The 22,666-nt window shown below is 52.0% G+C and overlaps 1 protein-coding gene and 1 long non-coding RNA gene across 3 annotated transcripts in view; one reads left to right on the forward strand and one right to left on the reverse strand.

The window, feature by feature from the left end:
- LOC147598450 (uncharacterized) overlaps positions 1 to 22,666 on the forward strand; it is a 108,323-nt gene that overhangs the window by 38,337 nt on the left and 47,320 nt on the right. The gene's annotated exons all lie outside the window — the stretch shown is intronic.
- Positions 916 to 6,137, reverse strand: SOX9 (SRY-box transcription factor 9). Its single transcript, XM_086762351.1, has 3 exons — positions 5,345 to 6,137; positions 4,200 to 4,453; positions 916 to 3,637 (listed from the first exon to the last, which is right to left on the reverse strand). Exons 1-3 carry the CDS (start codon positions 5,773 to 5,775, stop codon positions 2,853 to 2,855), a joined length of 1,470 nt encoding a protein of 489 aa, XP_086618477.1. The 5' UTR covers positions 5,776 to 6,137; the 3' UTR covers positions 916 to 2,852.

The following is a 22,666-nucleotide window of genomic DNA, read 5'->3' on the forward strand; positions in this document are numbered from 1 at the left end:
TCTGTGCTCTGAGGTGTCCCGTGGTGCTCTCGGCTGCACCCCGTGCTAACTGCGTCTTCCGCACTGAGTTTGGGTCAAGTTATGACGTCTTTGCGAAGCTTTCGTACGTGAATAACGGTGCCCTTGGAGGGGAGGGGACACACACAGAGTCGTTGCTGTCACCAGCAACCTCTGCAATGATGCCAGCGATGGGTGCACGCTTCTCTGCGTTGGAAGCCAGTGGGGCAGAGGACTTGCAAAGCTCAGTGCAGCTGTGCCCCAAGGCAGGGGCACGGGCAAGTGATGCCGCAGGTTGAGGTGGGGTGAGGTGGCAAAGCCACGGGTGCTTAGGGAGACTGGGAGTTTGGAGCAGTGATTTATCTGGGATGGGTTTGATAGGGAAAGCAGCGCCTGGCTGGTCGGGGGTCTTTCCGTGCTGGGTGCTCACGCTGTGTCTCTGGGGCCGTAGGGGAGCAGCACTCAGGGGTGAGCAGCACCGCAGCTCTCTGGGGATGATACATGTCCCGCTTGGTTGTATGGCAGATTTCAGCAGAATTTCCACGTTTTTTGGGAGAGGAACCTGAAAGCCAAAACCCCCCTGGCAGCTCCTCTCCCCCGAGTCAGCATCCTCCCCAACCGGGGCAGCTCGCTGCAGACAACCCGCCAGTGCCAGCGCGGCTTGGGGACCCCAAATTGTGGCCTGGGACCCCAAATTATGGGGTTTTTTTTCCCATCTCTGCACCCTGCTGCTCCCCTCACATCCCACCCATCCCCTCCCTCCTGTTTGTCTCTGACGGCTGGGCCCAGGACCTGCGCTGATGAAAGGGTGGGGGGAAAGACCCCCAAACCCCCCAGCAAAGCCAAAACCACCCTGGGGCTTCGGCGCGGCGCTGCCTTTGCCTGAAGGCCGTTAAGAAATCGGGCAGCAGCAGAGTGTTGAACTTTTAATACAATGTATATTTATTGCAAACAATAATATACAAAAAAAAAAAAACCAAAACGGTAAGTTTCACAAAGAGAAGGATCTGGCAAACAAAACAAAACAAAACAAACTTACCTAAAGACAAAATATGATTTAAATGACAGGTCTTTTAAGTTACAGAAATACTTTAAAAAGATCTGCTTTTATACAGAAATAGAAAGATGCCATATTATAAGAGTGCTTTAAGATTTTTTTCTTCTACTGAATCCCTAAAAAAAAAAATGTTAACAAATATATCATTTTTTTAAATAAAAAAAGTTTGCTGTCTTTTTTAAAAAGCAATCCTTAACTGTTCAGCCACAGCTTCACCAAAGTCAGTGTCCCCACCTCAAACCAGTTTTGGGGGTGGAAGGCTAAAAGGGTGCCGCCCCCGCGGCACGGCCGGGGCGTGGGGTCTCGTCCTCGCGCGAGCTCGTGTGTCCCAGAGAGCTGAGGCAGAAAACAAGGCAAATGATTCAGTGATACGCTACATTTGCAATCTTTAGTTTGTACAATTTTTTTTTTTCCAGTTTATCCTTAAGACAAAAGAAAAAAAAAAAAAAAGGAAGAGCACAAGTTTGTACAAACCCAGGACACAGATTCCAAAAAAAAAAAAAGAATAATAATAATAATAATAATAAAAAAGAATTAGAGAGATAAATAAAGGACTGGTTACAGTTCAGACCATAATTTAACAGGCACGGTTACCTTCCAAATAATGCTCCAACAAACGCAATCGCTTTTGAAAGGACTTAAAATAGAAGGGAGATAGGAAAAAAAAAAAGAAAAAAAAAGAAATTGTGATTAAAAACCGCTCTTCTGACAAAATAAATAATTTAAAGTATCTGTGATGTCCCACAAGCAGAGAGGGGCCCCCGAATGGGTTCTGCATCAGGCCTGGGGGGTCAATGGGGGGCGGCTGGAGGGGTCGAGCGCAGCCCCCGGGACGGGCAGGCTGGGGACAAGTGATTATCACAGGGCTGCTCTTAAGGCTTCAAACAGCACTTTTCGCTGTCCTTTTTTTAAAAAAAATCTTTGTTTTTCTTTCTTAAGGCTCAAGGCTATTGAAAAATAAAGTTAAAATCTCCTCCTGGCTGGTTTTGCTATTAGTTAGAAAAATAAAGCCTCTCCCGTGCTCGTCCCCCGCAATCTCAGCTGGCGTCTCCGCGCTGCAGAGCTGGCTCGCTGCGCCCGACGCCGGCCACGTAACAGAGCTTTGTTCCGAGTTAGAAGCACGCTGGTTTGCTTTTTCGTTTTTAGAGAAAAAGACGCTTATCTATACAAAAATACCTCTGACTGCAAGAAAACCTAGGGCTGCTCCACTAAGTGTCATTTTTTTAGCTGTTGGAAAAATAAGAGCATTTTAAAAAAATCTCTAAAAAATATGTATAAATCCCCTCAAATTGGTAACGAATCATACACAGTACATACTAGAAAATATTTAAAATAGAGAGTATTCCTCACAGAGGACTCTGAGTTCTCTTTTTTTTCCCCCATTTTTTCTTTTTTGTTTTTTTTTTTTGTTTTTTTTTTTTTTTTTAATTTCTGCTAAAAAAAAAAAAAATCATTACAAAAGTCCAGAGAGCAGACAGCTGAGCTGGTTGGTTAGAAATCTCATCTCCCCGCCGCGCCCTGGAAGCAGAGTTAAAGTCCAGTCCTGGGAAAGTCTGTACCGAGTTTTGCCAGTTCTCAGAGCGCTCTGGCCGCTTCCCGGAGGATGCTGTAGTGCAGAAGGCTCGAGGCGCTCTCTCCTCCCTGCTAGCTTTAATTTTAGTCTTTTTTTTTTATTTATTGTTTTAATGTCAAAGAAGGGCAAAGTCTGAGGAAGTCCTCCGTTTTTCTTGTTGCTGCTTTCGTGCCTTTTTGATTTTCTTTAAAATTTTTTTTTTTCCTTCTCATTTTTAAAATGGCTTTAGGGTCTGGTGAGCTGTGTGTAGACGGGCTGTTCCCAGTGCTGCGGGCTGTGGGTCTGGGGGATGGAGGGGACCCCAGAAGTGTCTGCAATGGGGGTGTACATGGGGCGCTGCGTGGGGTTCATGTAGGTGAAGGTGGAGTAGAGGCCGCCGCTCTGGCCGGCGGCGTGGCTGTAGTAGGAGCTGGAGTTCTGGTGGTCGGTGTAGTCGTACTGGGAGCGGGTGATGGTGGGGTAGGACGAGCTGTAGTGCTGGAGGTTGAAGGAGCCGTAGTTGAGCTGCTGCGGGGAGTGCTGCTGCTGCTCGCTGTAGTGGCTGGGGCTGAGCTGCTCTGTCTTGATGTGCGTCCGCTGCTGCGCCTGGCCCTGCTCCCCGCTCAGCGCCGGCAGCCCGTGCTGCGCTGGCGGCTGCGCCGGGGGCTGCGGCGGCGGCTGCGGCTGCTGCTTTGACATCCAGACGTGGCCGGCCCCGGCTTGCGAGCCCGACGTGCTGCTGATGCCGTAGCTGCCGGTGTAGGTGACCTGGCCGGGCTGCCCGTGGGTGGCCGGGACGCCCGGGTGGCCGTTGGGAGGGAGGTACTGGTCGAACTCGTTGACGTCAAAAGTCTCGATGTTGGAGATGACGTCGCTGCTGAGCTCGCCGATGTCCACGTCTCGGAAGTCGATGTGGGGCGGCTGCCGGCCGCCTTCTTGCAAAGGGCGGCCCTCCCGCTTCAGGTCCTGCTTGCCCGGCTGCGCGTCCGTCTTGGGGGTGGTGGGGGGCGTGGGGGGGCCCTGCGATTGCCCTGCGGAAGGAAGGGAAGAGCGCGGGCGGCGTGAAGGGGGTGTCGCTCCCTGAGGCGAGACGTGATAACACCGTTAATAGCTAACCGGCGGGGCGGCCGGATAAGAGCGCGCCGCTTCTGAAAGCGGTTGCGTAGGGTAACGCAAACACCTCCAGGTGCGAGGAGCGCAGACGCGGGTGCTATCGGCGCCGATCTAGTGCGCCGGGTAAAATAACTGAGCCTTGGAGATGAGCCGCGAGAGCGGGGCCATCTTTTTGGTTTATTACTTTCTTTCTTTATTTTAAAGTACGGGTTCGCGTTTCTCATGGGCAGAGGGGGTGGAAGTGGCTGCAGGGGCTGGCGCACGTGGGCGAGCGTTCATGTGCCCGTGCTACAGGCGAGGCCGGGGGGCAGCTCTGCTCCTCTCCCGGCGCAGCCGCCCCCTTCTCGCTGTGCGTCTGGGTGTCTCTGCTTCCCCCCTGCCCCACCTCACCCAATCCCAATTTCAGCCTGGCTTGGGATGCAACTTTTCTTAGCATGCCTTATCCCACCCGTAACGCCCCGCGGGGCCGCGAGCACCTACCCGAGTGCTCCCCGGGCGAGTGCACCTCGCTGATGCTGGAGGACGACTGCGGGGAGTCTGCCTGCAGCGCCTTGAAGATGGCGTTGGGGGAGATGTGGGTTTGTTCGGAGCCCTCCTCCTGCTCCGACTGCCCGTTCTTCACCGACTTTCTCCGCCGTGGCTGGTACTTGTAGTCGGGGTGGTCCTTCTTGTGCTGCACCCGCAGCCGCTCAGCCTCTTCCACAAAGGGACGCTTCTCGCTCTCGTTCAGCAGCCTGGGGGGGACATGGAGGGTGAGCGGGCTGAAGCTCATGGCATGGGGTGGGGGCATTAGCAGGTCCCTCCACTTTGGCATTGCCACCAGCCCAAACCTCTCCCCTGGATCCCCTCAAAGCCTCCCCCCAGTGTTGAGCCCCCTGTCTGGGGCACACACTGGTTGTCACCCCTCTCTTGCCCCCCTCCCCCCCCCCCCGATTGCTTTGGTGGCTGAACAAGAGCGGTGGCAGTCTGGCCCTTGTCCCCCCCCGCCACCCCTGCAAGGGCCATACGTCCCGTCTCCGGGGGGCTTTCGGTGCCGGCCCCCTCGCTGCCTGCCAGGGCCAGCTTTGCTCCCTGCTTTCTCCTGCCACAAACCCAGCCGCAAATTTAGGATTCGCCCCCCCTTCCCGCTGCCTTCTGCAGTCCCAGGGTACGAGGCGGCCAGGTGACTCACTTTCCTTCTGGTTTTCTCCCCTCCCTGCCTTATTTTGGAAGCCGGAGGGCACCCAGCCACTCACCACTCATCGCACCCCCCCCTCGCTCCCCGAGGGGCTTGGCACCGCCACCGCCCGGCTTCTGCCCCCCCCACCCCCCCCCGCCCCGCATCCCTCCTTTTCCTTCTCTCCCGGGCCGAGCTGATGCAATCCCGCAAACCATCCTCTGCTCCGTCGGGAGCACAAACCAACCAACGCCAGGGCAGCACCCCCCCCCCAACTTTCCCCCCCACTACTCTGGCTTCTCCACCAAACAAGTTTGCCAGCACATGCGAAAGTTTTCCGGGAGTTTTCCAAGCTGGAAAACATCCTCTCCCTCCTCTTCCCCCTCCTCTGAGCGCTGGTACAGGCTCGAGAGGAGACTTTGCAGCCCCCCCACCCCGCATCCCCCCGCATCCCGGGCACCGCACCCACCTCCAGAGCTTGCCCAGGGTTTTGCTGAGCTCGGCGTTGTGCAGGTGCGGGTACTGGTCGGCCAGTTTCCTGCGGGCCGCCTGCGCCCACACCATGAAGGCGTTCATGGGTCTCTTCACGTGGGGTTTGTTTTTGCTGGATCCGTTCACGCGGACCGGCATGGGGACCAGGGTCCAGTCGTAGCCCTTGAGCACTTGGCTCACCGCCTCTCGGATGCACACCGGGAATTTGTCCTCGTCGCTCTCCTTCTTCAGGTCCGGGTCAGCCTTGGGGAAAGTGTTTTCTTGGGGTCTGGTGTTCTCCGTGTCCGAGCCGGATCCAGAGGGACAGGGGGACCCGGCGGAGTCATCCGACATGCTGGGGCTGGGGGCGTCGGAGATGCATTTGTCCTGTTCTTCTGTCATTTTCATGAAGGGGTCTAGGAGATTCATGCGAGAAAGTGGCAGAGGGGGGAAACGGGGTGAAAAAAATTTAAAAGAAAAAAAAAATCAGGTGGTGAAGGGGGTCGGGAAGGGTTAAAAAAAAAGTAAAACTAGGAGAGACGAAGTCTCCACCAGCGTGAAACCTGGCTGGGGAGAAAGCTGGAAAAAAGTTTGCAAAAGTTTATTATTCTTTTACCCTACCCCTCTAAGTGAAAAAAAAAAAAAAAATCAGGGCGAGGAGGAGGAAAGTTCTGCAAGTTGCAGGAGAAAAAGGACGAGGAGGAATTAAAAACAAAACCGGAGCGGCGGTGGCGGGAGGCCGGGCGGGCAGCGCGGGGCCGGGGTGGCCGTGGGCGGGCGGCGTGGGGCCGGGCTCGCCCCGCCGGTCTCCAGCGCGGCTCTGCGGCCCGCGCCGCGCCGCGGGAATAAATACTCTGCGCGGCGATTTCGGCTCGGCAGCGCTCCGCCAATGGGCGGCCGGCCCCCGGGGGCTGGCGCGCACGCCATTGGCTGCTCCGCCGCCGCCTGGGCGGGGCCGAGGGGCGCGTAGCGTCGCTCAGCGCCGCGGAGGCGGGGGTGCGGGTGCGGGGGGTGGCGGCTGCGGGAGGGCGGACGGATGGACGGGGCCACCCCAGGCTTGCGAGCCTTTTGCGCGGGTGCGGAGCGGTGGCAGTGGCGGACCCCGCGCCTCTCGGCGCTGTTGCGCCCGCCGAGGTGTTTTCTGCTTTTCCAGGAGCTGCGGAATGAGCGCGGGGTGGGGGACCCGCTGCGGGTTTCCCGGAGGCCGGGCGGCTCCCGCCGCCTCCCCCACCTCCGCGGGCGCGGAGCGGCGGTGCAGGAGCGCGGCGGCGGCCGGGACGCCGCGGGCGGTGCGCGCCGCCGTCCAGAGGGGGCGCCAAAGGCCCAGGAACGGCGCGGCGCCGCGCGGGGGCGGGGAGCGCTGCGCGCCCGCGGGGCTGGGGGGGGGGGGGAGGGGGGGATATCCGCGCCCGCCCCTCCGCGGCACCGCCCCTCCCCTCCCTGGGCTATGCGTGGGGGCAGTCACGGAGTGGGGGGGCGTGGAACCTGAAATACCCCCAAATCCGTTTTTTTTTCTCCCGTGGGGGGGTGCGCTCCAGCGCGTCCCCCCGCGCCTGTCCCGCTGTGCGATAATCCCGGTATTCCTCTCTTTTCTCAAAATTTCGCTTTCCTACCTTTTTTTTTTTTTTTTTTCCCCAGCCCGCTGGCCCCGTCCCGTCCAGCCCAGGCTGCCCCTCTGCGGGGTGACGGCCGCGCTCCGCTCCGCGGGTGGGGACAGCCGGAGCTGGAGCTCTGCGAGCGGAAAATGGGGGTTTCATTCCCCCCAAAGTTTTACCGAGTTGGCCAATTCTTATCATCAAAACAAAACAAAACAAAAAACCAATAAAGCAAGCAAATAAGCGTTGGGAGCTTTGCAGGGTTATCTCTGGATAAATCCAAGTATTTCCCTTTATAGCGAACCGCGCAGCGTCTGCGTTTGTATTAGCGAGCGGCTTTTCCGTGCGCGTGAGAATGAAATATCAGGGATGCTGGCGGGAGAGAAGTCATTCTCTAGTTCGGGAATAAAGCAGATCTCATCTTTTGGGGTTTAAAGGAGAAGGGGGGATTTGGTGTGAACCGAAATTTCAGCGCTGGTGCGTGCGAAGGCAGCCCCAGCGCGCGAGGCGAGCTGCGTCCCTCCCCGAGCGTGTTTCGGGGGGCAGAGACCTTCCAGCGGTTCTCCCTTTACAAAATACGCCGTACGTGATTTTTCAGTTCGACTCGAGCGGTAAAGTTGGAGCTTTGCGGGAGCGGCTGGAGTCGGCTGCTTTGGTTTGCCGTGTCCGGCCGGACAGTCCTCGGGGCAGCGGCCGTGCCCTGCTGTGGGTCCCCTGTCGCTCCTGTCCCCCCTTACGTTAATAAGTGCGTTTTCAAGGTATTGGAAATGACACATGAAAAAAGTTTTAAAAAAAGAAAAAAAAAAGAAAAAGGCAGCGGGGGAAGGAGCTCTGAATAAATGCATTTGAAAGCAATCTCCCTGGTAGACCCTGCTTGTCTTTCGCTATCTTTCCCTGAGATTTTTTCTTTTTTCTTTTTTTTTTTTTTTTTTACTTGCAAACTTTTGGAAAGTAGTTTTCTTTGAGTGAGTTTGAAGGTAAGTGTCCTCTTTCCAGAGCCTTTGTCTGCAAGAACAGGGGGACTGAGAGCAGAGGGTGATTTTTCTTCAGGAGCGTTTGGGGTTTCTCATGCCTGCGACGCCGAAGACGGTTTTCACAGCGTTCCGTATCTTCGCTTTGCTAAGCGTACAGTAGTCCAAGAGAAGATATGCTGAATTTTGTGTCGTTATTTGCAGTGAAAAAGGTAAACTTGCAGCAAACGTTAAAGGAGATAATTGTAAAATATTTTCCTTTGGCAATTTCAGCTCTGGGCTAGCGCATGAGTGGAATTTAGCTCGACAAATCTCTTTTAATGTATGTATTTGTTACAGGAACATCAAAGAAAACTCAGGCAGTGGATTGTTCTTATCTCAGCTGGAGCTGCTGTAGCAAAAATCTGACCAAACGTACCTGGAGGAGAAAAATACGGTGGCAACAGATTGTTCCGTGGCTTTACTGCTGATTGGCAGAGATAAACACACAGAAACAATTTGGGAGGATAATTGATTTAATGAAAAGTGTAATAATTAGAACATTTTTCATTCTGAAAGTCCGTCTGCTGAAAGGGACTCTGCCTTTTCACTACAGAAGAATCTGTTTTAACAAAAGAAAGTGGTTTGACAAGTTTGAACAATAAACAAAAGGGAAATGGAAGAGAGCTTTCCAGTTACGTTATCGCGTGTAATTTTATAATTTCTGAATTATTATTTTTAATTCCTGTTCTACGGACTGTTGAGACACTAAGGACAAGTTGATTAATCACAGTCGTTTTTGCAAGGTTAGAAGTTTCCCTTAAAGTGACAAGCTGTGTTGCATCAGGCTGGAAGTTTTCTTTTCTTAATATTGTTGCATTGCAGGCGGCAAGCTCAAATACGAGGGAAGATTTTTAGCAGAAGTACGTGGATTATAGCCCTCGTTTGATGTTTGTTTCTGCCTTGTGCTAGAGCAAATCACTGGTTTTTAGGAAACAAATCTTTGCAAGGCTCTGGGCAGAGACTGGAGGAGGCAGGAGTTTCGGCAGCGGAGGGAGCAGCACCCGCCTGGGGTATTTTGGGAGGATTTTCTCTCGAGCCTCACAAACGCGATGTTGATGCGCATGCATCTGGTCTGTTGTGCTGAAATCAGTTCGCTTTTGCTGACGTTTGCTGGGAGCTGGGGCGAGTTGGTCCAGCTCCCTGTTTGAGCCTGGTTAAGTTTGTGCCTTCCTCCAGCCCGCGTGCCTCGCCGGGACCCCCGGCCACGGGACGGGCGCAGGCTGTGATGTCACCCGTCCCCTCTGACCTCACGCAGCGCTTCCGAGCGCCGGCACAACTCGGTCTCCCCCGGTCGGCGAGAAACCCGAGGAGAAGCTGGCGCTGCCTCACTGCTCGCGTTTGCCACGGGGTGAAATGGGGGCAAAATGGCCAGGTTTGGGTTAGAGTGTTCTCTGAAAACAAAGGCGTTCCTGCACCAGGTCTTGTAATTTGGGTATCAAAACCGTATCGCTCATTGATCGATGGCACGAAACTCTCACGCCTTTGGATTTGTCTGGGACTGGCTGCTCTGGTTTTTCGGATGGTGGCCTTTGGCCGGCAAGTCTTGGGGCTGCTGCGGTGCAGTTAGTTGTGGTGTAATTATCACGCTTTCCTATAAAAATCACTCCCTCCTAAACATGACATTTTATTAAAAACGAGAGTTGTGCTGCATCCCACCGAGCACAAAATATTTGCGCACTCAGGGTTTTTCCTTGCTGGTGAACAAGGGCCACGAGCCGGGAAGGCTCGTCCCCGTGGTCACAGCTGACTTTTTCTCCATCACCTTTTTTTCTGTCGTGATCGGGTCTCGAGAGCAGGCATCCTGCATCTTTCCAGCTTGGGTGTCACCACGTTCAGCGACAAGTATTTCTTTCCAGCGTTCCTGCGGCAGGAACGGAGCTTGCGCTTCGAGTCGTAGGGTGACCCAAGAGCCACACGCCGGCCGCGGTCCCCGGGACACAAGGTCGGTGTTGAGCCCCTTCTGAGGTGGCCCCGGATGCTGCAGCGGATTTGCGCTGGCCCAGAGGTGACGTCGTGCCCAGGCTGTTGGTCACATCTGCCATGGCCTCCTTTTCCCGCTCTATCTATTTATTTTTTCAAAAGCCCCAACGCTTCTCAGGCACGCTCTGACACGTCCTTAGCGGAAGGTCACCGTACAGTTGAAAAAAAATAAGGAGCGAGCGGTAGCTGAGTGGTGGTATACTGGGGGTGGAATTGTCGTTCATTTTGTAAATTTAGCGAAGAATTCCTTGCTGTGGAGTGTTTACATAATTGTATTAATTTTTAAAGCTCTATCTATTTCTCTGGCCTGCTGTGACAATATACCGCCCTCAAAACCGGCTATGGGCTGAGCTGGAGCCAACGCAGCGCGTTGATTTGAGCTTGGCAAATGCCGACCTGGGAATGAGTGAGAAAGCTGGAGGACTGGCAATTTTTCCCCCTTTTTTTTTTGGTGTGTAAGGTAGCAGGGAGCTTGAAGGCTCCAAGATGCTTGCTCGAAGGATATGTGCTTTTACGATGCTTTAATTCACTGACTTGCTGGGCTTGCTGTATAGAACATAGTGAAAGAAATTCAGAGGGTTTGGAAGAATAAACTCAGCGCTGCAGTGAAATTATTCTGATTATTTACAGGGGCTGATCTGGGTGCAGTGTTAATTCAACCACGTCTCTCTGTTTTAGCTATTAAATAACTGCACGCTCATTGTGGCTGGTGAAATAGCATCGCTTTAAATCGCGTCGAGATTTACCACTTAAAAAATAATCCTGGGAGCGCGCAGCCCCCGGGGGCAGGTCCTGCCGGGGGGCGCGGGGTTGGGCTGAGTCTCAGGGATGGCGGTGGAGGCGTTGTGGTCTTTTGGATCAGCGAAAGGCTTTTCCCCCCTGGAAAAAAAGTTTTTGAAATGCTGAAAGTATGAGAATCTGAGAAAAGGAGGGGGAAAGACAGGATTTTAAACTTTGCTAATAAGAAATACTGGCGCTGATCAGCAGCTGCCCAGTTTGCCGAGCTGCTCCCCCGCAGGAAAATCCAGTCACGGATTTATTCTCACTCGCATTTTGGAGCCCGGATCTCGGAGCTGAGCAGCGCCGGAGCAGTTTGAACGCTCCCTGGCTCCGGCGCGGGCTCGGCCGTGGTAAATAGACATCACCCCGCCGATCCTTTCTGCTCCTTCTCCCACAGTTGGGAACCACTGCGCGCAACCTTGTGCTTCACAAATGCTCTTTTCTGGAGATGAAAGCGATAGGTTTTGGGGTTGGTTTATTTATTTATTTATTTGCTCACAGCGTGTTTGGCTCGAAGCTCTGCAAACTTAGGTAAATGGAAAATTTATCAGGCTCAGTTAAAGTGGAATGGAAACACCCTCCCAAAAGCGCCGGGTTTTTCTCCTAGGAGAAAAAGAGGAGAATTATTAATATTAATTTTTTTTTCCTCCCCTCAAAACGCACCTATAACCTGTGTGAATGCTTTTGGCCTGCTCAGCGAGGCCAGGGCTGTGCTGGTGGCTGGGGACTTGCCTGGTTTCCCACCGCAGCATCCCCGGCCGTCCCCTCGGAGCGGACGTCAGGCGGAGCTGGAGGTGCTTCCCCGTCAGCTGCTGAGATAAATCAATCTGGTTCCAATCGCTCAGGGTAAAGCGATCAAAGCCAAAAGTGAAGCTCCAGTGATGAGGACAAAAAGACGTAGTTTTCATTGATGACAATACTGAGCTTTCCAGAAAAGGACAAATGCCATAGAGGGGATGCTGGCAGCAAGCGGTCAGCATCATCATCTACTTTTCCTTTTTTTTTTTTTTTTTTTTTTTTCCTTATAAACAAATGAGTGCCCTGCCATCGGTATCGCTGCCCGTGTTCCCTGTGGCTTCAGCCGCCACCGCTTGTGTCTCTGTGCAGGGATGTGTGTGGCATCACGAAGGCTAGCAAGACCGGTAGGATTGCTTTGGAAGGTATAAAACGTGCTTATAAATTAAAAAAAAAAATTCTCTCGACCCTGTTACAAGCTCTGGTGGATTCTGGTTTAATATATAATTTTTTTTTAGTTTTATTTTTGAGCATTTGTTCTGTACAGCACGCTCCTGTAAACGCAATTCGGGTATGGCGTGGAAGCGAGCTCGCGCGCCGTGCAAATCGGACATGATGTTTCGTAGTCACATACAGATAAATAAATGGCCGTAATTTTAAACCGGCCCGATGATGTTTTCCAAGCAATAGTTCAAATTACACAGCCCGGCAACAGCTTACAAGAAATCCATCAGAACTGGAAGGGGGAATAAAACTGCCATTCTCTCTACCTGTTTGTGCAGCTCCTCGCTAACGCAGGGAGAGCCCGACTGTTTATTTGGAGAAGTAAAGTTGTGGAAATATACTTGGAGGGTGTAATGTGGACAGCACGTGTTTCTGGGAGCTACCTGAAGTCTGCGTCCTAATGGCTTGCAGATGTCCCTGGGTCACCGCTTTCCTATGGGCCAGCGACCGCGGCAGCGCCCACCCCGCCCGCCCTTCAAATTAAAAAAAAAAAAAGAAATTTAAAAAAAAAAAAAAAAAAAAAAGAGGGGGATGGTGGATGCCGAGGGGGGGACGTTCGGCTTCTGGAACTTGTAAAATTGTTTGTTTGGGTTGTTTCCAGCTCCCATCCCACCGCTGCTCCTGAGTGAGCTGGAAATTCTAGCTGCCAGGCCCATGTTCGGGTGGAACGATGATTTATTTGAAAAATAGAGAAATCTGCTATGGGATCACTTTTGGTTTGCTCAGGGTGGGGAGTTTATTTACACTGGGATTATTTATGTAAAAAACCTGCAGTTTTCTCTACTGAGTAATAAACAGGGATTTGTTTGAGTTTTATATAGATCTAAACACAGACTCACGTATGCATGCACTTGCGTACACTGAAAATGTGTATCTCTGCGCCTCGCTGCCCAGTGCGTAGCTGCGTGCCCCAGCGCTGGATAAATATTTTATTTTACACCTAACATAAATCTTAAGATGTGTCGAAGAATTTCGATTAAAAGTTTTTTTGAGTTTCGTGCTGGATTTCTCCCTGGGGGCTGCTGGAAGTGGGGAAGGGTGAAGGGTCCGCTCAGGGCCGCCCTGCTCCCTCGCCCCTTGGGATCTGGGTTTGTGCGAGGCCCGATGGATGCCCACCGCGGGGGATGCTGGAACCGCCGCCGTGTGGGTCTACTCCGCTTAAATTCGGGTGTTTTATTGCCCTGGTCTCTCTGCCGTTGGATGCGGCCGTGTCTCCGTCAGTTAGGAGCAGGATGTGGCCGGGAGCGAGCCCTGGGCGCTTTCCTAGCCCCAAGGATGCTGCTGAGCGTGGGACGTCATTTTGCTGCTCCCCACAGATGCTCTTGTCCCATGGAGCAGCTCCCGGGCTCCTTTTCCCATGGGAAAGGCCTTTCAAGGTGTTTTTGAGGCACCCATTTTGGCTGGTGGTACCTGGGGGCTGGCGGGATGCCCCTGCCAGCCCCGCATCCCTGAGACATTCCTGGTTGCTTCGCCCATCTCCTCCCTTTTTTACCCCCTGCAGATAATTAAGGGCTTTATCCCGGGGCGGATGGCCAAAGGGGCCGGGGTGGGGACTGTGGACCTCGTTCGAAAGGCGCTGAAACGAAAGGCTGGTTTTTGATACCGGCCCTGGGGCTGGACCCAGGTCTGGGTTTCCATCTGGACCCATCCCGACCTGGAGCCTCCAATGGGCAGGACAGCCCAACAGCCGTTTTTATTTCTCTCTAAATCGCTATTTACTCCGTAAACAGAATTGGTTTGTTTGCTTTTTTTTTTTTTTAATTTAACAATGAAACTTTACAGACGCGTATCATTAATTCAATTTTCTTTCTATTTTCATTTGCTTTCTGTATGTACCAAAGAAGAAGGAACGGCAGTCGCAGGAACAGCGTGCTTACAGTTAAAGGAAAAAAATAGCATAACACTTACTCTGCTTTGCTATATTAATTTTAACATAATATGATAGAAAAACAGAAATGGGGAGGGCAGGGAGTGCTGTTTTTTCTGCGTCTGTCTCTCTACCTGCCTCTCCTATCTGTGACAGATTGGAAATATGCACTGGCCATTTAGCTTGGCAAAATCGTACTTTTTTTTGCATGAACATGAGAAAAAAAAATCATCCTGCTGCTAAGTGGGGAAAGCTTATTCTGAGAATAACACCATCCAGCTCCTGTTTTTTTTTTTACCTAGAAATGTTTGCTGTGTCTTAATAATAACACAGAAAGTCTCAGACTCCATGACAGAATATCATTATATTTTCTGGTTTTAGGAAAAAACCTATTATAAATCCGTCTCCGAACGGTGTATATATACCTTGGCTTGCAGTTTAATTTGCTGTCAGTCTGAAACCACTCTTTATCGTAATCCTGGGTTCCTACTCGTAACGTACAAAACGATTTTTGACTTTGAAGAAAAGGATGAAAACAGGTGCTGCCTTCAGAGAAGGCAGATGAAATGCTGCTTTCCCATCGCCTGGGTGAGGGAACGATAGCCTCTGGGAAACCCAAAAGATATCCCAAATTTTTACTTTATTTTTATTTTATTTTTTAACTTTTAATTCTGAAACCTGCACTGGAGAATTTAGGGCTACAACTTCTCCTTGCCGCACTTATCCAAAATAAACTCTGGCTGAAGAATAATATTTTAGTGGAGTAAATGAAACGGCCGCAGAAGAAGCATCGTGAAAACCTACCTTCGTTGGAGCGCGACTGTCGACCTAGTCCCGGCGGGCCAAGCGCTGTCTTTTACAGCCTGGAGAGACTTTACTGGGAATACTGGGAGATCCGGGGAGGGAAAGGACTTTTTTATGTGGTGTTTTTAAACATAGCCCAGGTGCTTGCAACGGCCTGGTGTGATCCCCCACCCAGCCTGTCCTCAGGTAGTTAACATCCACCAAAATATTGATGGCAGTTACCTTCCCTGCCAGCTCTTATCTGAGTGGGCTTGAGCAGGGCTTTGGCAGTGCCTGAAAGGAGGTATTGTTACCTTAAAAAAAAAAAAAAAGGAAGAAGAAAGAAAAAGGAGGGAAGAAAAAAAAAAAAGCAAAGAAAACTTAAAGAGCCAAGTTGAGAAACAAAGGAGGATTTTGGATCAGCTATGTCCGGGACAGCGCTGCTCTGCCAGTGCCGGGACGAGACCGTCCTCGCACCACCCGCCCCAGGCCTGGCAGTGGGGAATGTTTGCTCTGTATAAAACAGCTGTGGGGTTTGTTTTTTTTTTTTCACCCTCCCCCCCAATCTGTGCTCCTATTAGTGAGGATTCTTCGCATCCCCTTTGTGCGCCTGAGCTGCCACCAAACAGACTCTGTGTATGTATGTGTGCGTCTCCTCCCTCATCAGTGTCCTGCGTCCTCCTTCTGAACTCCTGCTCCAATTTCAGCCAAATTTGACAAAGAGGATGCTGAAGAGATTGGGTATTTTGATAATTTGTGAAGATACAGTAAAATACTGCTCAGAAAAATTATGGCAATGTAAGCTTTCCCTATACTAGACCTCAGAGAATCTACAAATGCGGAGGAGTGTCTGTAGGAAGGTGGGCTCCCATCTTCTGCTGCCCATACAACTCCTTCTAGGCTTTTTATTAGTTATTTGCTTGTCCTTTGTCATATCATTTGTCCTAAGTTGGCTCAAAGACTGATTTTCAGGTCCGGAATCAGATCCTAGATCTTTTGGGGTCTAATGGTCCAGGTTTGGTCTCCAAACCACGTCATTTCCAAGAGGTCTGTTTGTCTGAGACAGTCCCTGAGAAGGTGACAAGCCTCCAAAATTACCTGAAACTACACAGATAACACCTACAGGGTGTTAGGAGGGATATATTTTGGGATAGGAAAAAAAAAATAATCCCCCAAAGAAAATCAAATCCAGTCTTACTGGTCTGGCAGCATTTGTGAAAGAAAAAGCCAGGAGCCAGGTGACTGGTGTGTGTCCATGTGTGAGGATAGCTCTCTGCCTGCGTAAGGCACTTGAGGCAAAGATCAGAAATTATTGGACTGTTTTAGGGGAACTTGTTTTTAGCAGAGCATCAGGGTTCCTCTCTTCAGCTGAGAAAATGAGGCTGGTTGTTCCCACCACATGCCATTTCTCCAACCGAGCCATTCCCTGTCAGCCCCAGATGCTGATTAATTTTCAACATCTTGCGCCTGACGTGCCCGACCTGAGGCCGTTGACTCAGAAAACAGGAAAGGTCAGTTTGACTCACATCTAACCCAGCGCACCGGGCTCCGCATCCAAAACAAACAGCCGTTGCGCGGGATGCGGGCTCGCTGGAGATGGTTCCCATGTGAAGAGAGGGCAGGTCCGCGTGCTTTCTCACCGTGCTGACATCCCGGGGCTGTCCTCCCCTCCGACGGCGGGAGGGGGAAGGTGTGGAAACCCTCACGGCTTGGAAAACCAGAAACATTTTTGCAGAGGGATTGTTTCGTTTAATTAAAAAGGGGAGGGAGAGCATTGTTGTTTGTAGTGCGAGGTCCTGGCCTCCTTTGCACAAGGTGGGACAACGCCTGTGGCTGTGGCGTGGGGAGTGTTTTCTGTCCCGGCACACCGTGCCTGGTGATGGGTTCACAGGTCTGCAGAGCAGAGAGGATGAAATTCTCAGCACGGTGTCAGCTTTCCACCGCATTGTTCTGGCATGCAAATGGCGAGCTTGGCCGAGGAGGTTTACAGTGCTTTGCTAAGTGACCGTGCCCTTGGCGGGCCACGGGGTGACCCGTTTAGTGAAAGATGTTGCTGGGGATAAGGAAGACCAGAGTGATGGAGGGAGGCAGCAGTGGGTTTCAGCGGTGTAGTGAGTCATTCCTGAGAGCCACCTACTCTGCTGAGGTCCCAGCTAAGGTGACCTCAAGGCTCTGAGTTTCAATGGGCTGCTGATGTTTCCCTGAGGCCAGATCCACTGGATGGTTCCTTGTGTCTCCAACTCATCAAAACAGGACCCCAACTATTAGCATAGCGTATCTACTTACGAGATATCCTGTACGCGGAGCACGGGGTTTGATTTGTACAGAATTTTAAAGAAGCTGTTTTGTTGTGGAATCTCTGAACAGAAAGTAGTTGCAGTAATCCATCCCTTACAAGATCCACGGAGTCAGTAATCTGTGATCAAGAAATCTCCAACCCATAGCGTGTCCTCCTCTTGTGCCGAGGGCTGCATCACCTCCATCCGCCGATGTTCATGCGGGTAGGATGGGTCTGTGTTATCCCAGGGTAGGAACAGAAAATGGGTGTTTGTGTTTTATGGCTTAAGGGAGGCAGAGGTACCAAACTGACCCTGAAGTTTTTTTTTTTTTCCCCAAACCAGCTGCTAATGCAGTAGCCTGGAAAGTGTCTCAGTATTGCAGAGCCACATTTAACCCAGTGCAGAAACGGGCTGGAGGAAAAAATACACCACGTGCTTTAGCTTAGGACTTTGGCCTTGGCCTGATGAGTGAGGAGGTAACCAAGTCACCGCGGTAATTGTGCAGTGTTTAGAAGTGGAAAGGGATACTGCATTTCCACGGTAATTCCAGTTACTGCTCCCCTGTCCCTCCTGCCGCCTCCAGATTATATTTCTAAATGATCTAGGACATTAGAGTGAAATCAGTGGCTGATTAGCCAGCCTGCTTGGCTGCAATCACACCTTTCAATATTAATTACGCGCTCCTTGAGTCTGACGACGTTGAGCGGCTGCAGCGAGGGCTGCTCGGTGTTTGGTGTCGTTGGCCGAAGACAAGGGTTTGCGGGGATAAAGTGCCCGTGCTCGCCCGGCCGGCGGGAAAGGAGCGCTCGTTTGCAAACATGATTGAGGAACGCAATCAGCTCTTCCAGCAGCCTCAGCCGGAGGGCGGCTGGGATGGTGACACCCGCCCGGCTGCGCGTGCCGGAGATGGCGGGGGGAGGCTTTGTGTTGCGAGGAAAGACAGAGGAGAAGCAAAACTGTCCGCTGAGGGGCTGGGGCCGGGTTCTGAGCTGGTGGAGCAGTTGGCGTCAGTGGCAACGCTGGTTTTCTAGGGAACACAGAGAGCGTTGCTGGCTCGGTTCGGCTCAGTGTGAACGTTTGCAGCAGCATAGGCTGAGCTCTCTTGGAAATCTGTCGGAAGCCAGGTTGGAGAGACATGCTCCAGCCCCCCTCCTCCTTTTGTGGGTTGAAGAAACATCTTTGTTTTGCAATTTTCATTCTTCTGCTACTAAGCAAACTCCAAAACCAGGGCGGTACAAGAACTAGACAACCATATTCACAATTTTTTTCCCCAAAGTGCAACGAAATGACCACACGCAGACCTGAGCTAGCGCGGGTTGTGTCGAACTGATTTGACGTCTGCCCTTGCCCTGCTTCAGGCTGGTGAGGTGTCTTCCCTGGCAGAACAAGAGCCAGCCCTGGGCTTGTGGCCACCGCTGGGGACCAGCCCGGCCGGTGGAGCTCACGGTGAAGGTGCAAGAGGCTGAGTGGCTTTTGTGCAACCGGGAGGGGAGAACGCGTGCAGCACTGGGCCAGGGGCTCGCGTGGAGCTCTGGTAGTGCCGAGACCTGCACGTGGCACATTCCCATCCCGGAGTTCAGGCAGAGTTCGGCCCCGGCGCTGGGAGCCGCTGGAGACAATGCAAATCCCACCTGCTCCTGCCAGCTGCGCCTTTCGCCCCGGTCTAACCGCTTGTCTGCGTATCACAATGAACCTCAAAGCTCCTGCATAAAATAACACTTTATTATTAATAATAATAATAAGTGGAGGTAATTTGTGATTCTTGAAACTGGCCCAAGCCACCAAATTCAGATCGAGATCTGACTTCAGCCTCCTGAACGCGGGGGTTTGGGCTGCTCCCCGTGCACGCATGGGGCCAGTTGTGAAATTTGGAGTTGGGATCCTACATCCCTTCCTCCTGCCCCTGAGCCGTTCAGAGCTGCGGTCTGGCCCCAGGCCAATGTTTAACCATTGTGAAAACCTCTCTATTTAAGGGTGTGCCACCTGTCTCTCTCTTTTTTTTTTTTTTTTTTTTTTTTTTTTTTAATTACGATCTTCAGAAGGGTGAATTGCGTTACAGAGATCTGCTGGTAACTGCAGGGTGATCAGTAGGGTTTGCTTTCAGTGGTGGGGTTTGCTGAGGTGGAGAAAATCATAGGGGCTGGTGAGCCCATATCAATGGCACGGTGGGACCTTGCTGGCGTTTACGGCTATTTGTGCATCCTTTTCCTGCTGGAGGGTCCCAGCCTTCACAGCAGCATGGGCACAGGCTGCAGGAATGCGGCAAACAGCAAGTGGAAGAGGTCACGGCTGGGCTTTTCGGAAGAGCCGGGTGCTGGGTGCGGCAGGAGACCGCGCTCCGGTGCTGGTGTGCAGCTATCGCGCATCTGCCTCCGGAGTGCTAATGCTAAATTGCTCCCGTCCTGTAAATCCTGTCCCAAAGGTGGAGTGGAGGTGGGAGAAACCCTTATTCGGTTAGCAGGGCAGGTGGGTGAAAGCTTTTCCCGTTACTGGCGTGTTCACAAAAGCTTTCTCTGGGTAAATTTTCTCTCTTGCGTCTGGTGCATCTATGTGACGTGTGTCCACAGCACAGTCCTTTCTCCGTCACCGCATCCATGGGCTTCTCCTCCCCTAACCATCTTCTGCCACAGAGCTCCATCCCTTAGGAGCTCCATCCTTTCCCAAACGGGCTTGAAACTGGCCAAAGGGTCGGTTTATCTAAATCACTTTTGAGATTTTCAGACTGACAGATCCACAGACACAGAGGGAAACTGCATAACTGTCCTTGAGAAAAAGAAGTGAAAATAAGATAGGTGGCAGCTTTCAGGCGGGGTATCCAGCACGCTTCTTGGCTCATCTGTTTTTTTTTTTTTTTTTTTTAAGATCCAGCAAACAGAGTGGGGCTGTTAATGTGTTCAAGAGCTGCTGGAGAGCGGCCGTGTGCGCGTGGGGAGTGCGGCGCAGAACCTGACCCGTCTCGTTTGCTGCGCTTTGTACCCCGTGTGTGTACTGGGGTGTCACTACCAGTGACCCCAGGAACCAGTTTTATGGCAAGGGTGCAGCCATTGAGCGTGAACCTCCCCTGCCTTCAACAGCAGAAACAAGCTGCCACGGGAGAGAGCTGAAACGAGCTCTTGAGGTCCATCCCTGAGGCAGCCTCATCAGTTTTCCGACCTCCATCCCCACCCAAAACCTGGGCAGACCATGGATTAGTCCTCTGCAGAAAGCAAACTCCGCTGCTGCCAAAACTTGACCCGTGGTGGATGAGTTTTTGCAATACAGGAGGGTTTGTGTCATTCAAAACCAATTTTTTTTTTTTTTAATCTCTTACCAACCCATTGGCATTTTTATTAATAATTTTTCAAAGCTGCAAGCGTACAGCCTTTCCCTTGTTCCAACAAGCGTGGGTGGGAGAGGGTTTGCAGCCCAGCCTGCACGCCTGGGCACGGCGGTGGGCGAGCTACTGCAGGCTGGCTCTGGCCGCGTGCTGGCTGTGGTGCGGCTCTGCTTCCAGGGTGAAGGAGAAGCCAAGCCAGTGGGAACATTCTCCAGTGTCGTTTTCTGCCATTCACAGTAATTTTTATTTATGTGTTTGCTTTTTCACATGCAGATGGCCAGCATCAATGGCTTAGAGCTGTGGTTTGCATCCCAGCGCCAAGCAAGTCGTCTTGTCCTGGCTCAGCCTTCAAGTGAGCTGGCTTGCCCGCGTCTACCTGGGCCGTTGCTATCTCTGCGAAGTGGGTAGCTCATTCCGCAAGCTTCCAGCAGTAGGTTGCTGGCTGTTTGCATCATAAACTAGTGTTTAAAGTGTGGTTATGGTCAGAAAAGTGCCAGACAGCAACTGTAAAATTGACATCCTAGTTTTTGAAAAATATTTCTCCCTTGTCGATGGCTGTCCATATCGAATTTGCCCCGTTTACAGGTCGCAGTGCGAGTTCTCCCTCCCAAACTTGGCGTGGCAGCTGGAAGCCGCTTTCACTCTTTGTTTTGCACGGCAGAATGAAAACATTGGGAAGCGAAGGGACATGCAGGCACTGCTGCTTCGAGTCACGTGGGCTTCCAGGGCACGTGCTGGACCTGGCTTAGACCAACGCATGCTCAACCATGCCTTGTCTCAATCTGTGTGGACCGAGTGACCAGGAGGACGTTGTCTGTGTGTGGACTCCCTCTTCCAGCGTGCGTTGGTTTGGGCAGCCCTTGAGAGGGCTACAAGCTAGGTGGTAGGTGCCCCAAAAGAAGACTTCAACCCGCATTGAGCTGGCAGCAGAGGCCTGCCCATCGTGTTTCCAGAGAGAAGTGGCTTTTCCTCAGGAGGAATCCGGCCGGGAGGCTGGTGACCATCCCACAGCAGGGGTGGCTCAGACCAAGAGGGCTCTGCTGTGGGAGCCCTGGCTCGGAGCAACGGAGGCTTGGACTCCGCTCCACCATCAATGGATTTTATTGTCCTGCAGGGTTTTGCTCCAACACTTAATTCAGCAGCTCCATTCATTTTGGTCGGTACGTACATATATACCTTGGCACTTGGCTGCCAGGACAGGCCAAACGGTATTACGCAGCCCCGGCCAAAAAGCACAGGGCGAGGTAGGCAGTTTGCAGAAAAATTCCTCCCTTGCTTGGGTGAAGTTCCTAGAATCTGTGGGGAGGTACAGGGAGAGGGTTGGCACCGGCACGGCGGCCCCGCCGGCTTGGACAAGGGCTTGAGAAACTTCTCAGCTTGACTTCGAACCGCTCCGTAAAAAATTCAGGACAAACGTTGGAGGTAAACTGCTAAATCATGTCTTAAATCCCTTCCTCCGGAGTCAGATTCCACTCCCGGCTGCTTACCCGGCACATCTGGAGAGGGGATGCGAAAGTCTGAAATTCACTCTAAACACCCCTCCTTTCCCTTCCCACCTCCTCCCCACTGACCTGAGACCTCCTTGAGCGCGGGCAGGGATGGGGGGGACACACGGCGCTAATTACTGTCCGAAACATGGGTGAGTTATGGCCGTCGAGCGCACAGGGCTGGTTTTGTGTGCCGAGATGGGCGTACGCATTGCTTTTTCCTCACAAAGGTGAGACCTCCAGGTTCTGAAGTCAGAAAAAGCCCCAGTACAGGTTCTGAGATGCTTCCTGAGCTTTTCCCCCTAAGATTTGTGTTTTGTCCATTGGAAGGACTTGTACGCAGTAAATCCCTAGGTGGGCGTTGGGTGGTGATGGGACTGTATGGCTGGATTTGGTGTCTGCTTGGGAACAGTGCGGTCCAGAAAAAGCTACTGTAGAGAAATAAGTTGGACATTTGGTGCTAACCAGGGCAAAAGCGGTGGTGGAAACACCGTATCTGGGGAAACCTTGTCCATGCTGCAAGGTTGAGTAGTTTTGGTGGGTTTTATTTGTGTAGTAGTGCTGGATGTATGGAGGTGAGGGACACCCAAACATTTTGTTTTCAGCTTTCTTTTCAGCCTGGTACCTAATCCTTATTTTCTGTCTCTTTGGAAACTGAAATTTTTTGATGCTGTTGCCTGTCCTCTTTCATGCATGTAAGGGTGCAAAGCGATTCCCAAGGACCTGCCATCTAATCTCTAGACAGTAAAAAAGCATTACAGATACTGCATTGCTCCGTGGGGAGGGAGCAGATGGGCAAGGCGTTTTCTGCAGGTTTCTGCCGGTGACTGTGAAGAGAAAGTGGTTCGTTATTGTAGATCTGCAAAAAATTAAATCCGTCATATTTCCTAGTCTGCCTGAGGTTCTGAAGTCACAAATTAATATTTCTCTGGCGTAGGGCGAATTGTTGGCCTCCTGGGGCTCCCTTTGGACAGGCTGCTG

This window comes from Chlamydotis macqueenii, chromosome 18 (genome assembly GCF_036417535.1).
Source record: "Chlamydotis macqueenii isolate bChlMac1 chromosome 18, bChlMac1.mat, whole genome shotgun sequence".
Lineage (NCBI taxonomy): Eukaryota > Metazoa > Chordata > Aves > Otidiformes > Otididae > Chlamydotis > Chlamydotis macqueenii.

Bases quoted from the DNA above. Each gene is read 5' to 3' on its own strand.
- SOX9 (XM_086762351.1), bottom strand. From the start codon at position 5,775: ATGAATCTCCTAGACCCCTTCATGAAAATGACAGAAGAACAGGACAAA. The intron at 4,454-5,344 runs GTGGGTGCGGTG...TGTCCCCCCCAG, and splicing joins ACCCTGGGCAAGCTCTGGAG to GCTGCTGAACGAGAGCGAGA. The intron at 3,638-4,199 runs GTAGGTGCTCGC...TTCCTTCCGCAG, and splicing joins CTCGCCCGGGGAGCACTCGG to GGCAATCGCAGGGCCCCCCC.